The sequence below is a fragment of the Salvelinus sp. IW2-2015 genome, linkage group LG1 (assembly GCF_002910315.2).
Source record: "Salvelinus sp. IW2-2015 linkage group LG1, ASM291031v2, whole genome shotgun sequence".
NCBI lineage: Eukaryota > Metazoa > Chordata > Actinopteri > Salmoniformes > Salmonidae > Salvelinus > Salvelinus sp. IW2-2015.
The window spans coordinates 14761885-14773637 of record NC_036838.1 but is presented as its reverse complement, the minus strand read 5'-3'; the positions used below and the strand labels follow the sequence as shown (position 1 = coordinate 14773637).

General features: G+C 40.3%; 1 protein-coding gene across 1 annotated transcript; it reads right to left on the bottom strand.

Annotated features, from left to right (window-relative positions):
* Positions 1 to 2738: 2738 nt before the first annotated feature.
* ccndbp1 (cyclin D-type binding-protein 1) lies at positions 2739 to 11538 on the bottom strand. Its single transcript, XM_023984048.2, has 8 exons — positions 11332 to 11538; positions 10942 to 11001; positions 10710 to 10789; positions 10158 to 10239; positions 8848 to 8944; positions 5917 to 5990; positions 3482 to 3558; positions 2739 to 3023 (listed from the first exon to the last, which is right to left on the bottom strand). The coding sequence occupies exons 1-8, from the start codon at positions 11417 to 11419 to the stop codon at positions 2766 to 2768; spliced, it is 816 nt and encodes a 271-aa protein (XP_023839816.1). The 5' UTR covers positions 11420 to 11538; the 3' UTR covers positions 2739 to 2765.
* Between the last annotated feature and the right edge of the window lie 215 nt (positions 11539 to 11753).

Sequence of the window (11753 nt, the reverse complement as noted above, 5' to 3'; positions counted from 1 at the left end):
CTATTCATGGCATTCTTATCTGCAACGTTCAGTACATGCTGAACTAAATTAATTCTGTAAAGTTTACTCACTCTTGGTAAATGTGCAAACTGGTCACACGCTGACCATTACCCCACCGGTAGATTGGAGCTGTCCTGTGATAAAACTAAATAAAAAAGCTTTAGTAAGAATGTGGTCCTTCATAAAACGGTATAATTCTAACTATGTCTGTTGACAGACACAACTAGATTCCATCCAATTGACGACAGATTTTCATGCAAAATCTGCATTAAAAACAATACGTACATTTTCCCACCAGAGATGTTTCTATGAAATTGACTTGTACGGATAAAAGGCTGTGTGATGACAGTACTGCACATTAAAAATAACTTTGCGGTTAAATTCCATGATACCGAATAAAAAAATACAAGTTAAGATGGGTTCAATCGCAATTTCAACTCTACGAATGATTTTGTCACCAAAACTGTTGCGTTATATAGAAAATGTGCCCACTCCATCTTGCACATGCGCTCTGGCCACAAGCCCGCAGATACAGTGGAGGTAGGCTAGCCTAAAATGATGATGCTATTAAGAGCGAGAGTATTTTATTTGTCAAATGGCAGCCAAGCATCAATCGTCATGTCCCAGAACAAAACCCCTCAATATTTATGAAAAGAGCATCAAGCTCATCACCATGCACTTTCACCACCCTGTGAAGTTCAGACTTATTTTATCTGTTGCCTAATAAACCACCATGCTTTCCCAAGTAGTAGTGGGAGGACACAACATATCATTGTGTGATTTGCGCATAAAAAGCTAATTCCAATCGCCTTCACGAACATAATTAATTTACTGACACAAAAAAGATTCCACCATTTGAACAAAACAAATTGTGTTTCGGCTTTATTAAATTGTATGACATTCCTTTTCCATCAGCCAGCGTTGACTTTCCCATCTGTCAGGTAACTAATCTGCATTGAACTGTTTGGATCGAAACTGCTTACTGCTATAGTTGACATGCTAAAAAGGCAAAGTTCACCCAAGTTGATCACCAAAACATCTATAGAAAAGCCAAGCGTAATTTTTTTTCTTGTGTTGCACTGTGTGGTGGTAGCCACACCTGATTCAGAAGTCCTGCGGCACCGGGTAGGCAAAGTGCTCCATGTTGGATGATTTCGTTTTTCTGAAAGACAAACTTCGCGACCAGCATACTGGAGATCTGTGGCTAAGTGTACATATCTGCGCTGGCCAATCGGATAGCTCAAATCACTGTGCCTACAAGCTTCCACGACCTGGCCACAAAGCAAAGTTTGTACAGCCTAAGAGAATATCAAACTTTTAAAACCATACCAGAGACTGTCAAAGAATAGAGCAAAAGAGTTTCTGTTTTTATGAGTCATGTTTAAGTTTTTAATCAACACTATTACAAAACACACTTTCTCCAAACTCCCACTTCAGCTGCTATGAATGAGTAGCCAAGTATATCGATATCCCTGCGTTTTTATTCATTATTAGCAGCTCGTTGGTGTCTATTTTAGTATTGAGGAATATTTAACTTTCTCTGTCTAGTACATGAATTTGTGCATGAGGCAGATGCAGAGAGACTCAAGGTTTTCCATCAGTGGAAGACTGTGTCCCTCTCTGGTCAGTCTCACCGGATGAAAGGAAAGAGAGAGCAGGGACATGAGCAGCCTCTGCTGCTCTATCCCTCCCTTCTATCCCTCCTCCCGGATACTAATGCCTTGTTCAAAACAAATGGAACTCAGAAATCTCCGACTTCAGTGCATTCAACACAACTGGGAACTCAAACACGGTCACCAACTAGGCATTCCAAGCGGAAATCTGGGCTCTTTCTAGAGCAGTTGCTTCAAAGCATGACCATCAGTCCAGTAAAATAAAAGCTAATTATTTCAATTTATGTTCAGCTGTACCTCACAATTGCTACACCAACTGATCTATTTTGCATCAAAGCTCAAATTCTGAATAATATGGTCGAGAAGAACAATATTGGCATATCGCAAAATGCTGTAATAATACTTATTAGGCCTACTGCACAAAACCTCATTCCACAGAAACTGTTTTTATGGAGGTAATGTTTTTTTTACATTACAAAAATTCTGAGGGTATAAGATCTTGACTCATTCTAAGTGACCAACTTTGAACAGGGTAGTGTACGTTGTCAGAAATCTTGAATAATGCTGGAATTTTCAGAGCTGTTTAAAGGCACAGTCAACTTAGTGTATGTAAACTTCTGACCCACCAGAATTGTGATAGTGAATTATAAGTGAAATAATCTGTCTGTAAACAATTGTTGGAAAAATTACTTGTGTCATGCACAAAGTAGATGTCCTAACCGACTTGCCAAAACTATAGTTTGTTAACAAGAAATTTGTGGAGTGGTTGAAAAACGATTTTTAATGACTCCAATCTAAGTGTATGTAAACTTCCGACTTCAACTGTAGCTTGAGTTGACAATGACTGATAAAAACCTACAAACGGCATTCCAGACAAGATGTGGTGTGTGACCTGAGATAGAGATAGCCTGGAAGAGTTTAGAAGAACGCCTCATTGTCTCATCATCCTGGCATCTGGGAAACTAAGCCAGGGTTGGGGGTAAAACATCCCGTGTAGATAATCAGGAGATGAACCAACCACCATCAATGTCATCTGCCAAAGACCAAAATCAACCTTCTAACCTAGCTCTACACCCTAATAAGCACTTATGTAGACTAAACTCCCTTAACTTATCCATCCCTTTAAATGCATTTGGAATCGACCATCCTCTTTTACCTGGGGCTGATCTCCTTGGCGATATCAGCCAGGTCATCCAGCTGCGCCACAGTCTCTGGCATGCTTACGTTGCCATTGGCCTTGACGGCAGACACCAGCTTCTTCAGGCAGGCAGCAGATGCTTTCATCAGGCCCTGGCAGGGCGCCATGAGCTGGCGGTCCTCCTCGGACCAGTATGTGTCCTGGTTGCCCCGCGAGTCCTGGTCCTCGTCATCCAGCACGTCACTGAATGGGTCCTGGCTCTCAGCCTGCGCCTAGTGGGAGAGGGGATTTGAGGATATAAACTTGGGCTGTGTCACAATTATTGTGCCTTCCTCCCAAAGTGTGCACTTGTTCACTTCCTTTCACTGATTTAAAAGGAAATGACTGATACAAGACATATGGTGGAAACTCCCTTCAGCATCCACAAATCCAATGCTTTATGGTGAACGAGTGTACACTTCAGGAGAATAAAAAACATATATATTATTGGGACACCCAAGCGAACACGAGGACAAGTGTAGGATACAAAAGGGACATATGGAGACAGACGAGATGGCAACATAAGGTGACATTACATTTTCAGCTCAATGAAAATGCTAATGTATTCATGGAAAACGTGTACAGACATTTTTATTAAGTTAGCTACAACAATTATAAAAGGGTTATTTTCCTGAAGAAAATGTGGTGAGAAGTGAAATGAAGCCATCATTGGTGAAAGCGTAAAGGGCACCTGTTCCATCTCCTCTATGGCATCCTTTACCACCCCGATATAGGAGGCCAAGACCCCCAGCACTGCTGCCCGGTTATCTGCATGGACAAACACGACAGGCACAGACATGCTCTTATGGCCCTATGGTTTTCGGAACAATCAGATTGTTTAATACAGCCCTTTTTACACCAGCAGTTGCATGCCTAACCATGTATATTTATGGCTCTGGGCCAGACATTATATACACACACACTAGATTTTTTTTTACAGGAATATACTGTACTAACATGGGAATGTACACAGTTGGGGATTGCTTTGGCATAGTTTTTCCTTGTACATAAAACACTTGATTACTTGGGTGCCAATCAAAATGTATCATCCTTTTCTTACGCAGCTTATCTTTGTCAGAAAAATATGTTCTAGACTAGAGCCAAGTATTATGAAATGTCTGGTTTTCACCAGACATAATAGGACCCATCTCCCCAAAAAAGTTGACTCAAGTTTGCCAAAAAGCACCTGGATGATCTTGGAAGAATGTTCCATGGACAGAGGAGTCAAATATATAACTCTTTGGATGAAATGGGGCCCATTATGCCTGCAGAAAACCAATTACTACATTCCACAGTAAGAACCTTATACCAACGGTCAAGCACGGTGGTGGTAGTGTGATGCTTTGAGGATGCTTTGCTGCCTCAGGACCTGGGCGACTTGCCTTGATAGAAGGAACCATGAATTTTGCTCTGAATCAGATAATTCTAAGGGAGAATGTCAGGCCATCCGTATGGGAGCTGAAGCACAGCAAGACAATGATCCAAAACACACAATCAAGTCCACATGAAAACAGCTAAAAAGCAACAAATTTGACRTTTTGAAATGGCCCAGTCAAAGTCCAGACCTAATCTCAATTGAGATGGGCAGGACTTGAAACGAGAAGTTCATGCTTGAAAACCCACAAATGTCGCCGTGTTAAAGCAGTTCTGCATGGAAGAATGGGCCAAAATTCCTCCACAGCGACGTGAGACTGATCCACAACTACAGAAAGCATTTGGTTCGAGTCATTGCAGCTAAAGGTGGCACAAGCAGTTAAGAGTAAGGGAGGGGGCAATTACTTTTTCACACTGGGGCATTGGGTGTTAGAACAATTACATACTTATTTCATAAACAAAGTTATGTTATTTGTTCACTCAGGTTCCCTTTATCTAATATTAGGTTTTGGTTGAAGATCTGATAACATTCAGTATCAAAAAGAGAGAAAATTAGAAAGAGGGCAAATACTTTTTCACAGCATTGTATACTTCAATGCCTCATGAGCTTTGATCAACCCAAAATATCAGCTTGTTTGATGACTCCAATGTTTGTAAACAACGCAAATGTAAACAAACTGTTTAGCCTCAATACACAGTTAAAACTATAATTTTGATATCATGGATGATCAGTCCTTCCTTCCATAGCTGTCTATGAATTTGAGAAGTGTTACATTTCTCCAGGCCCATCCATTTTTAACTAAAAATGAAGCAGGGTGGCCACTTTGTTATTGCTACAATTAAGGATTCTTGCTTTAAAAATAGCCCCGTACTACAAATGTAAGTTGAGGAGTTAGCGAGACAACTTTAAGTTCTATTTAGGATAACCGGTACCATGAAATTGGCTCACCTTTTATACAGGTAMATTTCTATGGCAACGAATCATTCAGATCTAACCTGCTCCGGGGTAGGCTAACTACATTTAACCAGAATGAAGAATCAGAGGCGCAAGTTGAGGACCAACGTAATCAGATTCCCTCCCTCTTACAAAGATTGTGTCATCATCCACTTGATTTGCGGAAGACTGATTAAATATTTATTAAATCAAATATGTTTTTGTGTTAAAAAACCTATCACATTACACATTTAGTAATGACAAATGCATTGGAAACTTCACACACAGTAAAACTTTAGTGGGGAAGAAAGCTGCTCGTGCATTGATAACCACACCAAAGTAATAAAATAAAGACGGCACTTCTAAAAGTCAATTTCACACGATAGCCTGCTGAATTTGCTAAACTTTTTAATTKATGTTCCAACATCGTCTTACTGACGAGTTCGGCGTTCCACTAGCCAGGTGTGACATGCACACGCAGTTACAAGCCTGCTAGAGTTAGCGGCAGGCAGACGAGCAATATCCACTGTCGTAGTACGTATGAAGCCTGAGCTGGAATGGAAGGCAACTGAAACTGGCTAGCTTTAGGAAACCCTGAGTAGATCTAGCTTGCTTCGTAGTATACTTTTCTGGACATGGAGGCTCAGGGCTGCGTTCAGCAGGGCAAACCGTTGTGGAACATTCAGATAGAAATACACACATCTTGTTTACACAATCTGACATGTACAGTAAGCAATCATGCCAGCTCTATTCATGGCATTCTTATCTGCAACGTTCAGTACATGCTGAACTAGATGAATTCTGTAAAGTTTACTCACCTCTTGGTAAATGTGCAAACTGGTCACACGCTGACCATACCCCACCTGTAGATTGGAGCTGTTCCTGTGATAAACTAAATAAAAAAGCTTTAGTAAGAATTGTAGGTCCTTCAATAAAACGGTATAATTCTACTATGTCTGACAGACACCAACTAGGATTCCATCCAATTGACGACAGATTTTCATGCAAAAATCTGCATTAAAACAATACGTACATTTTCCCACCAGAGATGTTTCTATGAAATTGACTTGTACGGATAAAAGGCTGTGTGATGACGTACTGCACATTAAAAATAACTTTGCGGTTAAATTCCCATGTACCGAATAAAAAAATACAAGTTAAGATGGGTTTCAATCGCGTTTCAATCGCATTTTCAACTCTACGAATGATTTTGTCACCAAAACTGTTGCGTTATATAGAAAATGTGCCCACTCCCATCTTTGCACATGCGCTCTGGCCAACAGCCCGCAGATACAGTGGAGGTAGGCTAGCCTAAATGATGATGCTATTAAGAGCGAGAGTATTTTTATTTGTCAAATGGCAGCCAAGCATCAATCGTCATGTCACCAGAACAAAACCCTCAATATTTATTGGAAAAGAGCATCAAGCTCATCACCATGCACTTTCACCACCCTGTGAAGTTCAGAACTTATTTTATCTGTTGCCTAATAAACCACATGCTTTCCCAAGTAGTAGTGGGAGGACCACAACATATCATTGTGTGATTTGCGCATAAAAAGCTATTTCCAATCGCCATTTCACGCATAATTAATTTTACTGACACAAAAAGATTCCACCATGTTGAACAAACAAATTGTGTTTCGGCATTTATTAAATTGTACTGACATTTCCTTTTTCCATCAGCCCAGCGTTGACTTTCCCATCTGTCAGGTAACTAATCTGCATTGAACTGTTTGGATCGAAACCTGCTTACTGCTATAGTTGACATGCTAAAAAGGCAAAGTTCACCCAAGTTGATCACCAAACACATCTATAGAAAAGCCAAGCGTAATTTTTTTTCTTGTGTTGCACTGTTGGTGGTAGCCACACCTGATTCAGAAGTCCTGCGCACCGGGTAGGCAAAGTGCTCCCATTTTGGACGATTTCGTTTTTCTGAAAAGACAAACTTCGCTGACCCAGCATACTGGGAGATCTGTGGCTAAGTGTACATAGTGCGCTGGCCAATCGGATAGCTCAAATCACTGTGCCTACAAGCTTCCACGACCTGGCCACAGCAAAGTTTGGTACCAGCCTAAGAGAATATCAAACTTTTAAAACCATGACCAGAGACTGTCAAAGAATAGAGCAAAGAGTTTCTGTTTTTATGAGTTCATGTTTTTAAATCAACACTATTACAAAACACACTTCTCCCAACTCCCACTTCAGCTGCTATGAATGAGTAGCCAAGTATATCGATATCCCTGCGTTTTTATTCATTATTAGCAGCTCGTTGGTGTCTATTTTAGTATTGAGGAATATTTAACTTTCTCTGGTCATAGTAACATGAATTTGTGCATGAGGCAGATGYAGAGCGACTCAAGGTTTTCCATCAGGTGGAAGACTGTGTCCCCTCTCTGGTCAGTCTCACCGGATGAAAGGAAAGAGAGAGCAGGGACCATGAGCAGCCTCTGCTGCTCTATCCCTCCCTCCGCGGACACTAATGCCTTGTTCAAAACAAATGGGAACTCAGAAATCTCCGACTTCAGTGCATTCAACACAACTGGGAACTCAAAAACGATCATCCAACTAGGCATTCCAAGTCAGAAACTCTGGGCTCTTTCTAGAGCAGTTGTCTTCAAAGCATGACCATCAGTCCAGTAAAATAAAAAAGCTAATTATTTCAATTTATGTTCAGCTGTACCTCGCAATTGCTACACCAACTGATCTATTTTGCATCAAAGCTCAAGTTCTGAAATAATTTGGTCTGAGAAGAACAATATTGGCAGGTCAGGCATATAGCCAAAATGCTGTAATAATATATTAGGCCTACTGCACAAACCTGATTCCTACAGAATTGTTTTTATTAGGGTAGTTTTTTTTACATTACAAAAAATGTCTCAGTATAAGATCTCGGCTTGCTTTTTGACTGTGAAAGTTATCTTGACTGATTTCTAAGTGACCCCAAACTTTTGAATGCTAGTGTATGTTGTCGGCAAATCTTGAATAATGACTACTGCCTGTCAAAAAAACATAATATTTTGTCGTTGCGACCTTGGAGCATGGCCTGTCTCCCAGGCCTTCGATTCCCACAACGCATTGCGGCCTGATCCCTCCACCTCTATCGAGCTAAATGAGGGCATGAAAACTGTCACTGGGTGCATTTCACCTACAGCGATATACATGCCTTAGTAACAAAATTATTGTTTGTGCTTCTGCAACTAAGCTTGAAGCAGCCTCCTCCATTATAGCTCTTTAACTTTAAAACTGGTTGACTGCCTGTCGGTCCACCGGCTTTACCCAAATGCTGTCAAAGCGAGCAAAGTTGGCTGCAAAGACCACAAGATTTGAAGGCAATTGCCAAAGCAGAAACATTTCGCTTGACAAGAGCTTCAAATAAGATTTCTTAAATAGGTGAAAGTTGTCAATTACATTTCCAGAGAGTATTACCAGTGGGTTGATTGAATACACGTGAGAAAAACTATTTGGAACCTTTTCCTTTAAGACTCTGCATCAATTCTACTAAGGACACCACTAAGAACACCCTGAAAAATGTTTATTTTATCGTTTATGTTTTGTATCGATGAGAGAATATCTCCATAAAATTACTCTGTTCAATTCCAAACTCCTGCACTCCAAATGTAGGCAATAACAAATCCTACACAGTAAATAGCCATGTAAAAAAAAAAAWTGTTGAAATTCTAACTAATAACTAGCCTTAACATTGTAATGCATATCGATGTAGATTGTTTCAAAGCTGTGGGCAGTGTTACCTCTGTAGTGGGGAACTGACGATGACGTCCACCAGTTGCACAATGCCATCTAGCACCTCAGCTGTGGCATCTCTCACCAGTCTCCGCAATGTGATACCTACAGGAGTAGGAGAGAATTGAAAGACAACTAAAAGCCAATAGGGTGTATCTGTTTTGTTTTTTGGGGGGGGGGGGCATTTGGGGTTAAAGCAACAACAAAACATGACTGAAAGTTAAGTCGATCTCAGATTGATTTTCTGAGGCCAGGTTAACCACCCCTTTCATGTAAAAAAGTCATGACCATCATGCTTGTAAAGAAAGAGGGTCATTTTGTACATGTATTAAACTGCGAGTTTGACCAATTCCAGTCCCCTTGCATAGGGGGTCTGGGATCCTCTCCGGGATCATGTTTATGTAAAAGGACTGAGAATACTGGCACCATTTAAAATAGAATTTGCACCTCAGAAATGAGCCCAATAACATATTGGTAAAAATGATAATATCATTTTAACATATTGGACCATGTGTCTATTATCATATACATCATTAGCAATAAGCACTATAAGTTATAGCCCAACTGATGCAGCATAGTGGCTATAAATACATAGGCTGAAGAATGAGGTTTGTCCTTCTGCATTTACCCATTGGACACAACATCCTGATTATTATTATTCACTCTAAGAAAAAAAACATGGATTTCTATAATAAAGCATTTCATTGCCCTTGTAAGACACCATTTTCCCTTTATTAAGAGTGAGCCTTGAAAGGAATATTTATCTCGCATAGAACACACAAGCCGACTAGGTAAAAAGGAAAAATATTCTACTAGGGGGTTGTCTGATTTTGTTTTAATAACATGGCAAAAATTGTACCACTGGAAAGTTACACCCTGAGTGATAAAGTATAGGCTTTGAACCACTGTTTGAGTTGAGGGCTGCCCCGGTGCATATTATAGACCATTTAATTCCCTTCATCTGAATATCTGAGTGTCAGCAACAATCATGCATGCCAGTTCAGTGCACACAGCATAACATAGAAAATAAAATATTGTAGAATACATTTGGGAATTTATTTCATAGGACAGACATGATTCTGTAATCTTCAGTCCCCCCCAACAACCCCCTCAGAGAATTGTATTGTGGATCTACACTGACCTCAAAGAGAACTCCAACCACCGCATATTATGTTGACTTCAAGCAATCCAAGTATTTCCCTATTGATCAGGGTAATAATTCCAACTAGGTATGCATGCATATATATATATATATATATATATATCCCGCTAATATCAGTCCTACATGCAGACACTTTCTGCATTTACTGTAGCTTACCATGGCTTTTGGGCAACCAGTAATACACAGTGGATAGTGCCAAAATGCTCTTCTGGATGGATTCAGCAAACTTCTCACCATCCTGATGAGGAAGAAGTGGAAACATTTACTAATGACAAAATGTTTACTAGSATTATGGTTATAACTCAATTAAAATTGAACTTCAATCCCATGTTTTAGAGACGACGGGGAATGCAGCAGCAAAGTGTAAGAAGGGTTGAAGGGGATTGGTTAAGGTTTCAGACTTTCAGTTTTGGGATTTGTTTTACGTGTTTTAATCTACAGTTTGAGGCATGGAGAATCACGATTGGGAGACTGCCTGTCGTGGTCTTCCATGCCTGACTGCAGTGCCTGTCAGCATTCCCCCTATCGCTGGTGGCAGCTTCGCAGTAGTCAATATTTTGGGCCAATAATTATGGATGCGCCAAGCATATGGATTTATATAATCTACCACAGTGTCTATGAGGGATGACGACAACTATTGTACCCTTGAGTAACAGTCMCTGCGGAGAACCATATTATTTAGCTAAACATTTGTAAACTCAGTTTTACCTCTTGTGTTGGCACGGGAGGCTTAGAGAAGGCAAGGCTGAGTTTAGTGGCTTCCTGTGAGGCTGCTTTCACTGCTTGCGCTGGGGATTGGAGGGTTAGCGTTATTCACTGCTTTTTAACATTTTTATCACCGAAGCCTTAGAAAGAAAACCAACCAAAATAAATATTAAAGGAAATGTCAGCGCAATGGAGTCACACATCTTACTGTGTGTTAAAGAAAGCAAAACTCAACTCAGCGTATCCCAGAAGTTTGACAGGTTGAACACCCCATTGGACTCGTTGGACTCCCCATCTAAAGACAAACAAACAAACGTTACAACAATTTCTGAATATGCTAATTAGCTAGCTACTTAGATAATTCATTATAGCTTTAGCAACCATGAGCTAGTTAGGAAGACTTGGGAAGCTAAAACAACACCCTATCCTTAATTASCTCCCTCAGAAGGCACGCCATGTTTGCTATCTGCATCAAAACAGTGTTGTTAGCTAGCTAGCCTCCTAGCTAACGTTACCACCATGTTTCTAGCTAACAACAGCTATCACATGGCTCTAGATTGAAGCAAGCTATCTAAATGGTAAACATATCAATACAAAAAGCTGGTAACACCATYCAAATAGCTACCCTTTACTCGGTCTCGAACACACTGGACCGAGTTCAGAAGGTTCCGTAAAGGTACCGACACGTCCGCACAAGAATTATCAGCACTCATGGCACCATGTATACACGCGTTGAACGCACAACTTCATGCTATTCTGGAACAACTATTACTTAGAACATTTTTGTAATGGCAGTCGGAAGAAAATAAGTGACACACCATCATAGCTCGGTTTCTGACCCCACCTTGGGGCAGTCTCGTGTTACTGCAATCAGATTMGTTTATTTCACTAACAGTAGGCATACAATTAATTCAGATATGCCTAATTTCTCTGAAGTTCTGTCAAAAAAAACAAATGGTGGTTCTCCAATAAACATTTTGATGAACCAGATAACAATAAACGTCATTCAAATGAACAGTTGTTTATAACTAACCCAAGATAGACCAC